Genomic DNA, 20,363 nt, shown 5'->3' on the forward strand with positions numbered 1-20,363 from the left:
CACTCATTTCTTTAAGTAATCATCAAGACTGGTACAAAGGGCTCTGTGCATCCATGGTTTTATGGCCATGCTGGTTTTACTTTTATTTTATTTATTTAAAATGATTATATGCTGTCTTTCCCAAGCTCAAGGCTGTCAAAATGCTATGAAATACTATAAATAAAGATATAGCAACAATGTAACTTAGCAACTAAAAATATTCTCAAGACAACTATGCAATCAAATCAGCCTCCAGAAGCGACTCAAGTAGTTTGCAAACTTTATGGAACGCAATAGGCTCAGTCATTCTAGAGCCAAAGCAAACTGCAGTAAAGGGTAAAAGCAGCAGAGTCTGATCAGATGAGTTTATAACCAGCATAAGTATTCAGTTGGTGGTCATTTACTCCGAGGTCAAAAGAGAAAGAAAGAGCTCCTAGTTGTCCACAATTTCTTTTTTGCATCTCTAACATGCTCCAACTGAGATCTGTTCTTAGATTGTGGAAGTCAATCTAGTATGCTAATAGCCAAATACTTTCACTTGGAAAAAAGCCCAATAGATGAGTTTAGTTTCCTGCTAAGACTTTAAGGGCCTTTCCTCATGTTACGCTTGTTATGTGAAAACTACTGGAAGAATTTCAGTATAGAAAGTGATTCGCTGCATGGATTGCCCCTGTCATCTCGAAAGTTCCCATGCCATTGTTAGCCATTTCCATGGTTGCCCACTGGTATAGAAACTCTATATGATGGAAGTGTTCCATATAGCTAGTCTTCTGTGGCCACCATGCAGAGGCTGTTTCCTGTGGCCTCCATATTTTGTAAATGTATCATGGAGACTGGACCTGACAGAAACCTCCCATCAGGTTTAGTTTACTACTGAACCAAAAGAAAGAAAAAGGTTAGCTACTGACTTTGGTTTGATGTTCTTGCTGTGGTCCATCTGAATCTACCTGTTTTGCATGCATTTCATTTCAACAAGCACATCTAATATGAAGGGACTCGGTTAACTCTTGCTCCTGGTTTGTGATTCAGAACTTCAGTTGAGACGATGAGCAATAGTCTGTGTTTTTGTGTCTTATTTTGCTTTGATTTCAGCCATTGACTGTTTTGGGGTATCACAGAAACATCTGGGATCACAGTTTATTGATTCCTAAGCCTAGCTTAGGTTGAGCCAGAAAATGTAGAGCTATCATCTTGCCACATCATTGCTGTGACGTTTCAGAATATGCAAGCAACTGATGACCACATACCATCAATCAATCAATCAATCAATCAATCAATCAATCAATCCCCTTTTCATTACTTCCTCATGTTAGTCATCACCTCTCATCGTGATCAGGTCTGGAGGGTGGGGATAAATTTGAAAGAGAATTAACTCCTGGAAGATACCACCCTAGTGCAGAGTGATTCAACTGTAGACCATAGTTCTGTGAATACAGTGGTACCTCTGGTTACATACGCTTCAGGTTACAAACTCCGCTAACCCAGAAATAGTACCTCGGGTTAAGAACTTTGCTTCAGGATGAGAACAGAAATCGTGCTCTGGCTGCGCGGCGGCAGCAGGAGGCCCCATTAGCTAAAGTGGTGCTTCAGGTTAAGAACAGTTTCAAGTTAAGAACGGACCTCCGGAACGAATTAAGTACTTAACCCGAGGTACCACTGTATAAGTGTGTGTGCCACTTTTCTGGGGGGTGGGGGTGGGAAAGCTTCAAAGAAGCAATGGAAAAATAAATTGTGCTTATGGTAGCTGCTAAATGGCAGTAACTGGACTGAAGTGATATGATGCAAGTTTCAAAGATAAACAAGCAAGCAAAAAAACTATTTATATTCTCAAAAGGGGCCCACAGCAGTTAAACAATAGAAAAACTAAGTTTGTGGTGCACCTCAAATCAGCTTGTTCTTGGAGGATAGTGACTAATTTTTGTTTTAAATTTTGTCATGTTCTCTGAGTAAAAAACAATGCAATTCCACAGAACCAAGTGGTAATGCTTCTATTTTGTACTGTACCACTTGAAAGGCAACACAAAATTATTTCAGTCTCATCTAACCACATACAGTGACTAAACTTCATTGTAAAGCAGTTTTAAAAGAATAGCCACATAAACCAAAATAGAGAAATTACTTTCTTCTATAAAAACATTTTTCACATTTAGATCAAACTATGCTATCCTGTGTAAATAGTTACTTATTCCTGTTGTTGAAGATGAGATCATTTTCCAGAAAAGATCAGCAGACAAAAAGATCAGCACATTTATAATTCCTCTGCAGGTAGAAAATGAGGATGGGTGGGAATTAAAACTATTTTTAATTCTTAAGGAGGCAAATTCCTGCCCTGTTGTGCAATGCTGATATTCATCTACAGAATTTCATTTTCAGTACATGAAAGTGAATGGAGGTCAACAGCAGATTCTGAATTTCTCTAAGGGCTCTAAAATTATACAGATACTAAGTGATTGTGAGGGTTAACTATTCATTTTCTTAAGAGCATAATATAAGCTAATAGTTTTTGGTGCACTCTTTCATGATGCAACTGAGGATACAGTACCCCCTTAAACATACTATAGTACATCAGTCTCTTACTACTGGCACACTGGGTCACTGCATCTGGCTGTTAACCAGAAGGTTGCTGGTTCAAGCCCACCCAGGAATGGTTGCGGGCAGGATTCCCTGCATTGGACTAGATGATCACCAGCGTCCCTTCCAACTCTGCATTTCTATGAATCTACAATCATACTCTTTAGTACTTTAAGCATGAATTCTGTTTTGTAGGATTTCAAGTTACACAGTTTGAAAACCAAAGCCCACAGGGGCTCAAGTTCTCATTCAAAAGCATCTCTTTTATTTTTAACCTGTGTATCTATGTAGCTCTTTCATTGTATCAATCAGCTCTCAGCACTAACAAGAACACAGTTTAGCGGCAATCTCTGTTGCCTACAATCCTGTAGCTTCCTGAAATCCTAGTCATCATCTGCGGTTCAAGCAGGTGGCGTATCAGCCCCAGCACCATTCTGAGAAGAAAACCTGTCCTCTTGTACTGGTAGGAGAAGCCTCCACGCTAAAAACTATTCTGAGTCTCATTTCTGAAAACACCGTTTGTTTTAAGAACCTTCATATTTTAGCGCCATCTCGTGGAAATCCTGTTTTGAACAAGAGTCCTTACATTCTGTTTTTAGGGGCAAGTTTTAACAAATTGAACTAGTTTATTGAGGGCTATAGAATACATTTCCAAATTGAATGAGCCAGAAAGAAATTTTTGTTTCTGCTTATTCTGCTAGCTTTGATGGAGTGCTTATGGGCCATTATCCAATGTATGTGGTGTTGTTAAACTGATCTAAGCTGAATCAATGAAATCATAAGCAGTGACTGATTAATAATAATAATAATAATAATAATAATAATAATAATAATTTATTATTCAAACTGAGCTGTTTGTGTCAGTCTGGGATCCTGACCTTAAACATTTGCATAAGCCAACCTATGCACTGGGATTTATTAACTGTGCTTAGAATTTGTTAGAAAACAGATCATGTCCTAATTTTCTACAGAACAATTTTGCTCTTGTATTTGTCATTTGTCTGAGCTCCTCTGCCAAGGTCTCAGAGCCTGTCATTAGGATGCTGGAACTAGAACAAGAAATAATAATGCCTCCATGCAAGCAGGAAGCCTCTCTGTTTTTTTTGTGCTGTTTCAAGCCTAGTAGTCAGATTTCCCCCTGACCAAACACCTGCATCTGAGAGTTTTGTAGTCCAAGGATCATTGCTCTTCCATGGCATCCCTAAGGAGTCACAGCGGCTGACCCAAAAGTTCTCTTCCCATTTTCATAGTGAGGAAAAGGATAGCGACAGCTGCATTGAAAATATTGCAAAAGGTTTGCAATAAAAGACAGAGCAACCACATTAGAAGAAATTGTGTGTTCCAGAGATTGCCAATTACTTCAAATCTGGGTTTTATTTTTCCTGGCTTCTCCATACTTCCACATCAGAATAGGTTTGTAAAGTGCCACTTTATACATGCCAGGTGCCCTTTGCATAGTGTTGGGAAAATATGTGCAAGGGTGATGTCTTCTATTTCCATTGTAGGAGGTACTGGGTTGTTTTAGCCTAGGCCACCTGCTTGTGGAGAGTGAATGACGACAGTCTCAAAACAACTAGATTGAGGGAATCCAGCACACACACACGCGCGCGCGCGCACACACACACACACACACACACTCCAGGTGCTGACAGTGGGATACAGGAGATTTACAGACATGGTTATTGCAAGCACACCTGCTGCACCAGCAGATGGAGCTGTTGTTACATGACAGCAAGATATATAGCTCAGTTCTTGGGGGGCTGTTTTTTCATTTTGCTTGTTTGCAGCTGAACTTTATGAATAATGAAAAGCACTTCTCAAGAACTAGGAGATCTGTTTCTTTACTGTTTAAAAGAAACCATATAACAATAATCTTGTAAATGAACATTTATCCTCTGCAACATGCATGCAGACCATGAGATAAAGACATGATCTCTGTAGTATAACCTCTATGTTGCCAATACCAAAAACATCCCAAGGAAAGGCACAGGAAAATTCTGATGGGGCTCTTCTGCTTCGAAACGAACTGCTGAGCAGAAAGATAGAAGACTGGAAGATGCTAATAATAACCAATGATTTCCCATTACACACAATACTGGTATCATATATAGTGGTACCTTGGTTCCCAAACGGTTTGTGGATGTTTTTCAGAAGCTGAACATCTGATGTGGCTTCCGCTTGAGTGCAGGAAGCTCCTGCAGCCAATCGGAAGCCGCGCCTTGGTTTTCGAATGGTTTTGGGAGTCGAACGGACTCCCGGAATGGATTACGTTTGAGAACCAAGGTGCCACTGTACACATGATACTAGTATTCAGGTGGCTGAGTGCTCACTGGAGCAAGACGGTTTGAGCATTTAATGCCAATTCTGGCCCAGCTGCACAGGCTGCCAGTTAGTTTCTAAGCGCAATCCAAAATGCTAGTTTTGACCTATAAAGCCTTAAACAGCTCAGGACCCCAGTACCTCAAGGACTGCCTTTCCCCATATGAATGGACCCTGACCCTGCAATCATTCTTCATGTGCCTCGTCTTCAGGAGAGCAGCAAAATGACAACGGGTCTTTTCTGCAGTGGCTCCCGACTTGTGGAGTGCTCTCCCCAGGGAGGCCTGCTTGGCACCTTCATTACATATCTTTTAAGTGCCAGACGAAAACATTCTTCTTTCCCAGACCTGTGGCTAATTAAACAACCTCTGGCCTTTTAAAATGTGGCAGAGTTGTTGTTTCTGTTTGTTACTATGGTGTGTATTTTGGTGTTTTTATTATTGTAAACTGTCCTGTTATCCTCGGATGAAGGATGGTATAGAAATTTAATAAATAGATAAATAACATACAGATGAACAAATAAAATTGCATGCACACTTCACATGAAAGCTTATACCAAGAACAAACTTAGTTGGTCTCTAAGGTGCTACTGGACAATTTTTTAATATATTTCGACTACATCAGACCAACACGGCTACCTACCTGAATACAGATGAACAGTCAGTTGTTCGGAAAAGAAGCAATGCATCTTAATGGTATTGAGAGATATCAATTAGACAGGCTGTTTGGCAATTTCCTTGGAATGTTGAAGGCTAAGAATGGAAGAGAAGGCATGAACTAGTCCCATTTGCTGTTTAAACCTTATGATCCTTAAGCCTCAGGAACGTAAGAGTGGATGCCATGCTAACTGAAGCACAATCCTAGGTTCATCTAGAAGGCTGAAGATTGTTGGCATTGCCTTCATTCCCGGGCAAACCATGTTGTTTCTTCTTTCTAGTATTTATGGTTCAGGCAGCTTCTTGCACTGGCCTCTGTGACTCCCATGCAGAATGGGATTCTGCTTGTTCTGTGGACTCTTCCTACTTCGGCACCAGCATAGGTACCTTAAACTAAATCCTTTGAACAGTGCCTTAGCACTCTTAACAGCATGGGCTATTAGGCAAAGCTCACAGCAGAGAATATGGGCAGCTTCAGTTGCTGTAATTATTCTGAAAGTGCTTGGCTTCACACAAAGTATTGCAGCTATTGATATTCAAGGGCTAGGTTGGACAGACTTTCTGCAAGTGTCAAGCGTACGTACAGAATGCATAATTAAGAAGCTGATGGCATTTAAATGTAATGATGAACAACTTCACAGCCAAATTTTTTTTAAGGATTATCTTGTTCATGTTAGTCTGGGCATGCAAACACCACATTTAGAATATATTTTGTCTTGTTTCTTCTTCATAATGTGCTGAACAAGCATACATTTCAGAAGGCATAACATAGAACCTGCATTGCCCCTGTTACGCATGTTCCCTTTTAGGGCATACAGGACTCCTGTTGGATCTTAGCTAAGTGCTGGATCTCTTGAGGTTTTTTTATCCACCAGGTGTTTTTTAGTTCTCTGGTTCCTCTTTGAACCTCAGCCTTATCGTTGGCATAGGTTTTTCTCTTAGTGGCACAGTTTCTATCTTTTTACCAGATCTGAAAGGCCTTCCTTTTCTTGTCAATCATGCATTCAGTCTCACTGTCATTCTCATCAAACCAGTCCTGGTGTTTCTTGGTTTGGTATCCAATAGTTTGTTCACAGGCCGCAATAATGGATGTTTTTAGCTTGGTCCAGTGTTCCTCGATGTTATCAGGGAATTCTGAACGCAGATGATCCTTAAGAGTCATTTGAAAGCAATCCCGCTTAATGGGATCTTGAAGGGCTTGAGTGTTCATTTTGCACCTTGGTTTCCTTCCTTGAAGCCTGTGCTGAGGTATAATCTTGATAGCCATTGTGGAGCATATTAGTTGATGATCTGTCCGGCACTCGTCGGCACTCGTCATAGTACCACACTTGTAAAAGATAAAGAAACTATTGCACTGCACTGGAAAGAATATTACCAACATCTCCTTAACTGCAACTCCCCCGTAGCTGCTGAGGCCCTCTCACAAATTCCGCAAAAACAAGTTAGAGATTAGCTTGCAGTATCTCCAAATCTGGGAGAGTTGTGTACAGCTATTAACCAACTGAAAAACAACAAAGCCAGAGGACCTGATGGGATACCTGCCCAAGTCTTCAAAGTGCGTGGAATTAACTTACACAACAACTTCACAAGCTCATCGAAAAAATCTGGGAAAGAGAAGAGATCCCAGCAGACTTTAGGGCTGCCAAAATTATCACTCTCTTTTAAAAAGGTGATAGAACTGGTTGCAGAAACTATCAAGGCATCTCTCTATTAGCTGTGGCTGGCAAAATTCTTGCAAGGATGTTAGCAAACCATCTCTTAACAATATCTGAGGTGACCCTTCCTGAATCCCAAAATGGTTTTTGGCCCTCTAGGGGGACAGTGGACATGCTTTTCACTACTCAACAGCTTCAAGAAAAATGCAGAGAACAAAACCAACCCCTGTATATGGCATTTATTGACCCGGCTAAGGCTTTCAACACTGTAAATTGTAATGCCCTGTGGACTGTCCTTCTGAAAAAAGGCTGTCCAGACAAATTTGTGAACATCATTCGGCTCCTCCATGATAATATGACAGCAACAATTGCAGATAACAATGGCTCTCAAAGTGAACTATTCACAGTAGGATAAGGTGTTAAACACGGTTGTGTTATTACCCCAACTCTATTCATTATTTTCATTGCCATGATCCTAAACTTTGTCATAGGGAAACTCCCCACTTGAGTAGAAATCATATATCGAACAGATGGAAAGCTCTTCAATCTGAGCAGGCTGAAAGCAAAGTATAAGGTTACCGTAACTTCCGTCATAGAGCTTCAGTATGCTGATGACAAGGTAGTGTGCACACACTCAGAGGATGACCTCCAAACCCTCCTAAATATCTTCGCAGAACCTTATGAAAAGCTTGGCCTGTCGCTCAACATCCAAAAAACCAAAGTGCTGCACCAACAAGTACAAAATAAACCCTCAGCAGTGCCACAATCCAACTCAATGGAGTAACATTGGAAAATGTTGATCACTTCTCCTACCTGGGCAGTTACCTTTCCACAAGGGCCAACATTGATGCCGAAATCCAGCATCGCCTGAGCTTTGCGAGTGCGGCTTTCTCCCAATTGAAGTGCAGAGTGTTTAAGGACCAGGACATTTGCAGGGAAACTAAAATGCTTGTTTACAAAGCTATTGTACTACCAGCCTTACTATATGCTTGTGAAACATGGACCACTTATAAACACCATCTCCAACTCCTGAAAGATTCCATCATTGTTGTCTCCGAAAATTTTTACACATCACTTGGGAAGACAGGCAAACTAATACCAGTGTATTGGAAGAAGCAAAGATCACCAGTGTTGAAGCAATGATTCTTCAGCATCAACTTCGTTGGACTGGTCATGTTGTGCAGATGTCTCATTCTTGTCTTCCAAAGCAATTACTCTATTCCAAACTTAAAAATGGAAAGTGTAATGCTGGTGGTCAACAAAAGAGGTTTAAAGACTGTCTCAAGGCAAATCTTTAAAAATGTATTATAAACACCAACAATTGGGAAACACTGGCCTGTGAGTGCTCCAATTGGAGAACAGCCTTTACCAAAGGTGTCATGGGCTTTGAAGACACCCAAACTCAGGACGCAAGGGAGAAACGTGCTAAGAGGAAGGCATGCTTGGCAAATCCACACCGTGATCAACTCCCGCCCAGGAACCAATGTCCCCACTGTGGAAGGATGTGTGGATCCAGAATTGGCCTCCACAGTCACTTACGGACTCATTGTTAAAACTGTGTTTATGGAAGACAATCTTACTCCGCTACTAGTGATCACCAAAGAAGAAGACTTTCATTTGTAAAACAAGCATGCTATTTTCAGCACGAGAATTTTTTCGAGTTGCATGAATTTCCATGACTATGACATCCGTCTAATTGATCATCGTGAATCAGAACCAATGGGTTCCCACTATCCCTCAGGCATGGCAGGCACTTGGCTGCAGAACCATTAACTTGGAAGCCTTTTGGCCACTTCTGATGCAACCTAACTGATTGGCTGCAAAGCACATGTGTTTCTTTTGGTTTGGCCTTCATCAGCAAGTGTGCTGTGGCTGTGCGATTGGCCTAAGGTGTCTGCAACTTCTGATGGCTATTTGATAAATAAGGGCTCTATGCCTGATACAAGTAGGGAACTGGAGTTACTAATTAGCCGGCAGCAAGTGCATCCGTAGGAAAGTGTGCAAGGGCTATTAAGGTTTCAAAATGCTTAAACAAAGCATGTATTTGAGGAAATCCAGTGACCAGGAAGTATGAGCTCGCATGCTGGGAAGCCTAATTTAAGGCAAAGGCATTTCCTTTTAGCTGGACTATATTAAACTTCGATTGTAAATCTGTTGGTTTGGTAAATATTTTAAACTTGAGATATTAATTACAGTTGGGAATGTTTGAGAAATTTAAACAGCCCCTTCATTTTCCCTTTCTGGCAACTTCAATTGCCTCAATATCATTTTCTTCAGCTCCATGGAAACATTGTGTTCAGGAAGTCTACCCACATAAGTGGACATCGTCTGGCAGAGGAGATTGTGACAAACCCTGAACCAGAATAGGTTTAAGTCCCTGTGCGCAGCAGCAAAAAAAAAAGTTAATCTAGGCTGCATCGACAGAAGTATAGTGTGCCAATCAAGGGAAGTAATAGTACCACATCTGGAATCTGTGTCCAGTTCTGGGCGCCACAGTTTAAGAAAGATATTGACAAACTGGAACATGTTCAGAGGAAGGCAACCAAGATGATCAAGAATCTGGAAACCTTAGGAGGAACTGTTGAAGAAGCTGGGTCTGTTTATCCTGGAAAAGAGGTGGGAGGAGATATGATAGCTATCTTCAAATATCTAAAGGGCTGTCACATGGAAGAAGGAGCAATCTTGTTTTCTCCTGCTCTGAAGGGCAAGACCTGATGGTTTTGATTCCGCATTTAGCATCGTTGTCTAGTTTGGTCCTGTGACAAAGTTCATTTGGGAATTACTCAGGGTTGCACAACTTGTGTTCCACCAAAACAAATTTAGTTTCGCAGGTAGGCCAGCCACAAAAATTGGGGAGATTTTTGAGCCATTAGTAGGCTATCATACATTGTAGGGGGGCCGTGTTCAGCTTGATGGCAGCTAAAACAATAATTTCACAAATCTCAAGGTGTTCATGAACATGAACCAAGGCTTCAGAGTTAAATGCTTTTTGGCCTGGCTAGTCATTCTGAATGTAATGTCTGTCATAAAAGACACACCATGAAATGTTCTTTAAAATACAGCAAAGAAGTAATTAGGCAGTATTCCTTTCAAGGTGTGTATAATCTAAATTTATTTTTGTTTTAAATTTTGCAAGTTAATTTAATTCTCCACACTATTTAGGGGGTTCTTGGGAGATTGAGATGCAATACTTCTCCAGAGCATACTGGCATGTGCCCTAAGAGATGACTTTTACTTGATAGGAGATTCTTAACATGCAGGAAGAGGCTTCCTCGAATGACAAAAACTTTCTCCTAGGTGTGATTCCTTATTGTAACCCTGCTCATTTGACCTCTCTTCTGTTTTGCTTTCCTCCCCGCCCCCTTTTTTTCTTTTGTCTTGCAGAGTGGATCACTTAAGGAGCCAGAACCAAACAAAGTCCCACCCCAGCGACCACCTCCTCAAGGTTGTTTACAGTACATTCTCGATTGTAATGGCGTTGCAGTAGGACCAAAACAAGTCCAGGCTACTTAAATTACTGAGACCAAAAGCAAGGGTTAAAGCCAAAAAAAAGAGGAATCAAACAATACCAGTTTTTGTGCAGTTTTTGCATTGTTTAAGTGCTGACCTGGACTGTGTTTTTTCTATGCAGTGTCAACTATACTGTCTGGTTGTTTATCTGTTCCTGTTTGTGTTGTAATGCTTACTTATGTTTCTCTGTATAACTTGTGATTCAGGGCTGTTGTCAACAGTGTACAAGAATTGTGCCTCTACCAAGTCAGTGAGACTGTTTATTATGGATGGCTAGACAGGTTTTTCTTTCTTTCAAGTATTCTATATTGTGGGGTAAAAAAGACTAACCAGCCCAGGTTGAAATTTATATACTTTTGCTTAACTCTGTGAGTACGTGCATTATATTTGTTTGGGGTTTTTTTAAAAAAATGTGCATGATAAATGTAGAAAGGTGATTATAATATTTTTTTAAAGTCTCATTTAATAGTATGTTGAATGAGGCATCATTAACTTTTCAGTTCATACTTATAGGCAGTGCTTTTTGTGGTAAAAGAAAATGAACTCCTGGAATTCTTCTCTTGATAAAAGTGCAGGGGGTACCAGCACAAAATGGCTGCCAAGGGCAGCAAAATGAAGTGACAGAATTCTGTACTGGTTTGTACTGTCGCAAAAAAAGTACTGCTTATAGGTAACATGAAAGACAAGTGCTTTATTTCATTTATTTCCTATGAAATATGAGAGAATTATTTCCAGGAATACATAAATATCCTTTATTTTCAATGCAGATTTTTTTATTTTAAAATCTGCATTAAATTATTAGCCTCAGTGCTATAAAAACGGGCCACTTACGTGCAATATTGATGCAAATGTGAAGGTACTGAATGTATTTAAGTTCAGTGACAAAGGTTGTCTAGTGGTTATGAAGTAGCCATCTGGTCTTGTACAAAACTAAATCAAGTGTGTTTACTAGATATTCCTTATCTACAAAATTCAGGTAAGCTACAGCTGTTTGTTAGAGGAAGTCAACAAGGCCATTAAAAGCCTTGCTAGATTAACCATCACCTTTTCCAAATATTGGGCTACCCACATGTTTTTTTTAAGGATTTAAAAAGTGTGTGGTACATGGACTCAATGTGTGGTTGTGCTGTTCTATATTAGCTGAGGCTATAGCCAAGTAATTAAGATGCAGCTGTCGTTGATCTGTCATTCTGAGCGTAAGCAACAGCATATATGAAAGTATATTTAACATATGGCTCAGAACAAGTAAAAAGGTTTAGGCTTAGAAGTTCACATTTATGACTCAAGTGTGTGTAAATAATAAATCAAAGTGACCCGGCGGGTTTTACTTTTCCAAACTTTCTTATAGCCATAATTGCTTATGACTGTCACATAACCAATGGCTATGTGCATAATCTTAAAAGCAATATCTAGGCAGGGCAGTTAAACTGTTATGGAAAATCTAACCTGTAAACGTTAAAAGGTGCACTATTATACTAGCTGTGAGCAAGGCAAAGGATTGTGTTTTGTCAATTAGAATCCCATACTAAGGTAAATAGCAGTCCCTAGGTTAATACAAACAAGCCTGTTTTCTTGTGAAACAATGCCAAGGTCTGAATTTATTTTCCTTGCAAACACTGCCAACAGAATTATAGCTCAGTTACCAAGTGGTTTTATTTGTTTTGTTTTGTTTTTAAATTCAGGCTAGTGAGCTGCAAATTTCACACTGCTTTTGATGGGAATTTCAGTGCTTGTTGGGCATGCCACGGTGTCCTGCCCGTTTTTAGTCTATTATAGTATCATTCCGCTTTTGTGGTCATTGTTTCTGGTTAGTGATCTCTTGATAACTACACGGATGATTTCGATTGTGTAGAATGAGTGCATCCCCTTCAGCCTCAGGTTCACACACGCCCCTCCTCACCTCCAAATCTCAACCCAAGTGAACAAAACAGCCTCCTGCCCTGAGGTGAAGAAATGAACCTACTGACTGAATGCCATTTAATATCAAGCCATGAGTGTTCTTTTGCATGTAGTAGTCTGAGTATTTACAAATGCTTTTGTGCATTGTTTACGAGCTCTGTGTGTGCGCGTGTGTGTGCGTGTGTGTGTGTGCACACGTGTGCCTGCAGACCTCAGAGAAAAAGAGCTGCATCCCAGCAGGACTTCAGTGCATTTATTGCAAAAGGTCTTCGGAGGGCACACACTGGTTACTTCCTGCCACAGATATTAAGCAAGCCAAAATGTCTCTGCATGCTAGCATGCTTAGGTGCAATATTGTGGGATATAGGGAACTGATATTTTGCAGTATAGGATTAATGTTCCAGGGGGTTGGTGTGTGTTTGATTTATTTTATTTTCCCCTTTCCTTTTCTTTTTGTAAAAGCTTTTTTATTATTGTTGCTGCCTTTTTGTACCAAACCAGCTGCAAGAAAGTGAGCAAATGCTGAAGTGTGATTGCAGTATATATTTTGTGAAATATCTTGTACAGCTTAATGTGCAATAAAAAAAAGTTACATCTGTCTTCAGTGTATAGTTTCTGGCATATAAGCCTCAATATCTAAATGGAGAGGGGGGGAGGAAAGTATTTTTTACTCAGCAAAGAAAAGCTAAACGAGAATGTTTGTTTTAGGGTGCAGAACTGATCCGCCTCAGTAAAGCCACCCATTCAAAATTACACCAGTCTACTGAAAATAGAACCTGTTGATCTTGAACTTGCTTCCGAAAAAGATATAAGCCCTATACATGCTGCATGGCATGTTCAGTAAATGTGTGAGTGGTGGAGTTGGAATCATACCTGCTTGCTCCAGCTGTGTCCTGCACAGACCCAGTATGGCTTTTTAACAGACCTACATGCATCGAAAAGCCAATCTGCATATACAGCTTGTTTACATAGAAAGTCAGCTCACAAGCTCTGTTGAAATCGGTAGGGCGAGGGGCGGAGCCAGCAAGCATGATCTCAACTCCTCATCTACCTATGAACAGGCGTAGTTTCATTTGAGTGGAAGTGTCTTACTCCTTGAGCCTATAAGTCTGCCCTGTTTGCAGTGCACCGAGGCACACATGAATTCCTCCTTAAGAGAGTTTCCCCATCGTTTTGCTGAATAGGTCATTTCTGTGCTTGCACGTGAATGGGAAAGCCCTTGGAAACAAATAGCTGATTAGAATAGCCCATGGGACTTATCCTAAGTCAGGCCATGGGTGCATCTAGCTCAGTGTTTGTCTACACTGACCAACAGGGGCTGTCTAGTGTTTCAATCAGGTGTTGTTCCCTGGAGATGCCAGGAACTGACTGTGGGACCTTTGGCATACAACGCATATGCCCTGCCACCAAAGCACAATCCCTCCCTAGCCCAGTGGAAAATTTATCCCCCCCACCCCCATATTACCAACATGGGGCATGGCAGACTTTGACGGGAAATGTCTCCGTTCCCCTTGGGCTCATGGAACTAATTTCATGATCCTTTGGTTCCAGGCCAAGGAATTTCATAATGCCAGTATTGGTGCAATGCTACGCTGTGATATAACAGTGGAATACTTATCATAAGCATTCATATGTTGGCGTAATAAGTCAAGCTGTAAACCTATTTAAATACACCTCAGAACACTGGACCCTTTAAGATCACTGTGACTAAATTGGTTCCCCTTCAGGTAGTCTAGCTTAACTGGTAGCCTTACAAAGGTGAAGCATATGGCATCTGGTGAGATATACTCAATGTACTTTCAAGCACCTGCAGTTCTGTCTCAGCTGCATACTTAATAAACATGGAACTACACCAGATTGATATTCTCTGATAATTAAACAGTGGTTACTACTGTAAGGGCACATACTTTGTCTTTTTCAGAAAGGCTCCTTAGGGCCCACTGAGTAGCCACTGCAAGTCTGTGTGCTTCTATATGGCATTTAAATAAGCAAGAACAGCAACAAAAATCCTAACCAGCCCCCCCCCCCGCCTTTAGCAAGAAATCGTGTTGTTGGTTTACATTACCATATGCTGAACCTAAAATACAGCTTCCTTCTAGGCATAGCTCCCATTGCAATGGAGCAATAAAGAAATATTTCTTACCATGGAAGTTCAGAAATAAAATAGAGAAATGTTGCAATGAATGTAGCTTGTTGTGGGTAGTTATTGCCCTGTAACAATCTCTGAAATATAATCTTCTTTTTTTAAAAAAGGTACCACTGCCAAATTAATACTTTTTTTAGGGCACCTGGGTATCAGTGTGGCACTTCTGCAAGTTACATGGATTTATGGCTAATGGTATCAACAGCAAAGATGTGGCTCGCCTATCCTAGACACGCTGAACTTTATTGGTTCCAAGTTTATATTTGTAAGTGTTAGATATAAGAGCTAGTACAAAATTACTGATGCATTATGAAGTTTTTCTTGTACTGAACCTAGGGGGCCCAGTGCAACCCCAAGGAATGCAATCACAAAGCCAGGAGCCATTGCAACCACAGCGTGCGTTCCCTCCGGGGCAGTCAGCAAAGCCCTCGAGTTCCCTGCCTCCACGTCCACCGGGCCCTGCAATTCAACCACGTGCTCAGGCCCCAGGTCCTTCAAGCGCTGGGCCACCTGCGGACACAGAGACAAAACCCTCCACAGCTCCACCACAGAAACCTCCAGCACATCCACAACTGAAGTAAGGCTTTTCGTTTATTTTCTCCACTCTTGTTTCATATGCTTTCCTTTGCCAGTGAGGTTTGAATACAGTCTGTACAGATCCCCTGTGGTGGTGTTGTTGTTGTTGTTGTTGTTGTTGTGAGCATGTAACATCTTTGCACCAGGTTGACCTGAAGCAGGGAAATTTCCAACAAAGGCAATAACAGATGTTGAAAAAGCTCTCCAGTAGTTTGCAATACATGCAGATTTCTGCTGCCACGAGGCCAAATTTGATAATGGGTCATCCTCTGTTTCTGCTCACCAACCAAAAAAGCACTGACTCATTTTTGAATGTGCTGTCTGTAAGTCAGCTGCTGAGGAAAAGAAGGAAGCCTTATCTACTTAAACTTTTAACCTTTCAGCCACTCAAACAACAACAGAGTTTCAGTTTAAAAAGGCTGCTCCGAAAGTCCATGATACATTTTTCATCCATTTTTCCCCCAAAAGCTCCAAAGCTATATGTACGCATGTGCAGGGCTGTACCCAGTCGATCCAAATGCAGAAAGAGAAAGACATACTGTGTAAGGCCAATAACACAGAAAGAGAGGAAACTGGCCCTAGTCAGACATTTGGTACCTCGGACATTTAAACCAATGCCAGTCACGTGTTCAGTGCCAGTCTGAAAGAGACTCTTCTACTCAAGTAGGGGGTTTTCCTTGGCAGAACACTGACTGATGGGCACCAACCTACTGAAATGGGCTATTGTTTGTACCAAATGCCTGGATATATAACTGTTGGTGGAGCAAGAAAACCAAGTAATCTGCAGTTACATCGCACAGCTCTGGCCATATTGGAATCTTACATAATGGCCAAGAATCTTTGCCGACACTGTGAACAGCAGCAGCAAGGAAACAATAGTATTAACAGCACATACAGTCTTGCCAAATAATGTGCAGACAGATTGCAAACTCAATATATATTTATCTATTATAAAATGCATATCCTGCCTGACACAATCCAGCTTTCAACAAGAATTAACAACTAGCAATAAGCAAATTATGAAATACAATAAATAGCAAATACTTAAAAGAATACCAATCCTTAATGCACATGCCATACAAATTCTAAAATGCCTTCAGTTGTGCTTGTAAATATTAAATTCGTGATTATTGAACTCTATACTACTGTATATTTTCCCTATAGGGCAAATAGCAGCTGGCAGGACAGGAACTTAAAACATGAAGCAAACACAATCTAAAAAACCCAAGTACAGTTATTAACTTAAAAAATGCAAGAGATCATGCTCATGGATCTCCCACCTTAATCTCTCCATTAATGAGATTAAGTACAACAGCTTGGATACTAAGAATTGTTAATTTAAGAGGATTCGTGGAAGGATCATGTGCCTCTCTGGAGGTTGGGGGTGCTTCCTGTACAGAAAGAGTATGATCAGCTACATATTGTTTTCAAAAAACAACTGAATTTTTGCCTTCTGAAACAAAATGGAAGGAACACGGAGGAAATAAAGGATGACAGACATGATTAGCCCATCATGTAGAGCTGTTCCATAAAAAAAAGTATTTGAACAAAAAATGTGGCTATTCTGCAATAAACACCTACTGTGGAATCATGAAAATGCAAAACGGGCAGGTGTGGTGGCAGTGGAATCCACATGAATTGTGTCCCCCCCCCAAAAAAAAACCTCTTTTCATTATTTTCTGAGACCAGCTTATCTCATTAGAATAGCTAAAGTCTTCGCTATATCAACGACTGTAATAACATAAGGAAAATAAATTTGAATGAAATATTGGCCTGGAACCTTTCTAATGGAAATAGTATAATGTTTTATTTCCCTGTTTCATTTTACCTTTATTCTCAAATGCGATTTTTTAAAAAAAATCCATTATCCAGAGAAAGAGATTTTGAAAGTCTTCGCTTGTATCCCAGTCCTAAACAACTGGGCTAGTGCCACCTTCCTGCCATGCCAGAGTAATACCCCTGGAATTGCCAACATAAACCACAGCTTGGGAAGTTGCCCTCCTAACTGAGATCAGCATGTCCCATCCTAATCCTTTATTTCCTTTGATGGGAACGTGTTAGGGTCTTTCCTGAACACTTGAAAACCGTATGCATGTGGTGTGCCACTGAGCCTTCCTTGACAGGCTCGCAGCCTGAGTCACAGGCTTATTCCCATTCATATTTTAATGTTCAAAATGAAAAAAACAAACATACACAAACTCAAATTGCCAATGGGATTAACTGTACTCTGTGCATTTGGCATGTATGTGCCTTGCATTCTCACCCACATGCTCTTGCTTAACATGTGCGTGCAGGTTATTAGCCCATGAACAAATATTTAATTAGGCCGTTCATTTTTGAGTTGCTAATCAAGTGAAGCCTTGCTTTGCCTTTCCACCGCCTCCTTTCCGTGAACACTAAACCCAAGTACAATGCAAACGAGAGACAGAACACCACATGCAGCACCGCTTGCTCTGGTTTTCAACAAAGTTTGGGGTTGAAAGCACACTGGCTATGAATTGTTGCCTTGTACTGAGACATAGTACAGGAAGCGCAAGCAGCCTCACAACCTTTTCCTTCTACTAGCATTAGATTTTATAGCATAACTAAAGCCCAACAGTTTTGCTACTGTCCACACTCTGCATACCTGCATTCAGTCAAGTCCTATCAAATTAAGAAATATTGTTCCAGGGAAAGTCGCTTTAGGTGCCGTTCAGCAGCCATTTTCTGTTGAGCTGGATTATAGAATCATAAAACTGTAGAGTTGGAAAGGGACCATGAGGGTCATCTAGTCCAACTCCCTGCAATCCAGGAATATTTTGCCTAATGTGGGGCTCAAACCCACGACCCTGAGCTTAAGAGTCGTATGCTCTACCAGCTGAGATATCCTTACATTAGATGCAATCTATAAAAAGTAAAGCATGTTTAAGGCTACAGATAGCCGTGTTGGTCTGCCATAGTCAAAACAAAATAAAAAAATTCCTTCCAGTAGCACCTTAAAGACCAACTAAGTTAGTTCTTGGTATGAGCTTTCGTGTGCATGCTGAAGAAATGTTTAAGGCTGTAATCCTAAACACATTTACTAGGAAGTAAATCCCATTGACAACAATGGGTCTGACTTCTGAGGAAACATGCTTAGAATTATCCCACACATCCCACTGAAAGTAATGTAAACTAAAATTAATTAAGTCCTCAGGACTGCACTCCTAAGCCTCTGAGAACTAAATGCCACTGAAATGAGTAGAGCAGGTTTCCAAATAAACATGGTTAGGATTAAGCAACAATTCCATTCACTTGAATGGGACTCAGGCACTCATGTCTCCTAGAATGTATGGAGATAATTTTTGGTCCAGAATTTTTTTGTATGCCCTGATGGACAAAATGATTCATGTGGATTATTGTGACGCCTTCCCCTGCAGTGTGTTACATTCTGTGTGAAATAGCCCAGCACAATGCATATACATTGCCGAACAGCTGATCATGATGGTCAGGTCTGAGTCTGCATCCATATCTCTGCCCAAAACACATGATCATCTGTGACAAAAGCTAACAATGGTGACCAGAGAAGGAGATATGGCGGGCAGAGGTCTATATGTCCTGCTTCCATTGTATGACATGGTAAACAGAATTCTGAGGTATGACTGTAACAGACAACATGCATTGATGTGCATTTTGCTTTGTTTTTATCTTGCAGCAAATCACAGTCTCTGACCAACGCCTTCAACTTCACTGAGTCATCCTTCTTTCGGTCATCTGTGAACGAGGACGAAGCAAAAGCTGAAACCATCCGAAACTTGAGAAAATCCTTTGCCAGCCTCTTTTCTGATTAGCCATATAATGTTTGGTTTTGTGCGTCTGTAACACATTTCAAAGTTTACCGCGAACATAATTTTGCAAACATAATTTCCTTGTGAATGACCCTCCTTTGCTGTTCCAAGTGTTGTATTAAGCAATATGCTAAACTATTTTTAATAAGGGACTATAATGAGATAGACTTCAGGTACTGGGGGGGGGGGTGTGATGGGACACCCGGCTTTTTTAAAAAGCCAGAGAGGAAAAGCTATACAGCAGAATGCTTAAAGTCCTCATCAACTGTGATATTGTGGCCTTACCGTGAAATGCACTAGGTCATCACATTGGACTCCCCTCTGTGAAATCATTAGAGCAACAAACCATTACATAGTGAGTTTTCTCCAGCATTCAACTCACTGCATGTTTGTTTGTTTGTTTTGTTTGTTTGTTTCAGGTGTTTTGTTCTGCAAGGGTACAGTCTTTAAACCTGCTTTCTTGCCCCCAGATCTTTAGGGTACAGCTTCACAGGGCTGTTTCCTGTTAATTTCCTTCACCTTGTGAGTAACTAAAGCAGTTTTCTACCCCAGCAAGCTTTCCATCAGATGAATGTATCGTTCTGATATGCTGCAAGGAGCAAACCTTGGAATGAACCATTGTTCTAGAGCTTTGTGTCTATATGATTGTATCCCCATATGTCTGTTAGACAATTTTTTGCAAACTGTTAATGGTAGCCTTTGATTTGTAAAAGACCATGCATGACCTCATGTTCTCCATAGCTCCATGTTACCTTCCAATAAATGCAAAACCCTTTGCCTGGCAGTAAACACACTTCTGCAGGACTGGTCTGCACTGTAGTGTTGATTTCTCTAACAAACAGCCCAAATTAGATGGCAAAGCATTATTTTTCTCATTGTCAGCCGTACTTATTCATCAGCCCAAAGAAAAGAATCTATCCCTCTTTCGCAATACTTGACAGAAACCACACACTTCTGGACTGTACGGTTGCATTGCTGAATACTTGTCGGTACACATGCACTTCCTGCTCTACGAACTATGGAATATGTTCTACTTAGCACCAGATTATAGGACCACACTATATCGTGATGCACTGTACTCACACATCCTCTACCACTTTCCTTTTGTGCTAATCCCACTGAATTATAGCATGCCTGATTCTTATGCTAGCCATGCATTGCATGAAATAAATGTTTTAAGTTTGCTTGCTCTTGAGAGCATGGGTGCTACTGCCCTGTTCTGTGGTACAGCAGACTTATTCAAACGTAC

At 40.7% G+C, this 20,363-nt stretch overlaps 1 protein-coding gene across 1 annotated transcript in view; it reads left to right on the top strand.

Moving 5' to 3' along the window:
* Positions 1-19,907, top strand: part of SYN2 (synapsin II) — a 173,397-nt gene extending 153,490 nt beyond the window's left edge. Inside the window, exons 11-13 of the mRNA XM_079967296.1 lie at positions 10,565-10,625; positions 15,069-15,309; positions 18,982-19,907. Of these exons, the coding sequence (XP_079823422.1) occupies positions 10,565-10,625; positions 15,069-15,309; positions 18,982-19,117 (438 nt within the window). The 3' untranslated portion in view covers positions 19,118-19,907. The remainder of the gene's footprint in view (positions 1-10,564; positions 10,626-15,068; positions 15,310-18,981) is intronic.
* Positions 19,908-20,363: the final 456 nt, after the last annotated feature.

This window comes from Podarcis cretensis (genome assembly GCF_951804945.1).
Source record: "Podarcis cretensis genome assembly, chromosome: 2".
Lineage (NCBI taxonomy): Eukaryota > Metazoa > Chordata > Lepidosauria > Squamata > Lacertidae > Podarcis > Podarcis cretensis.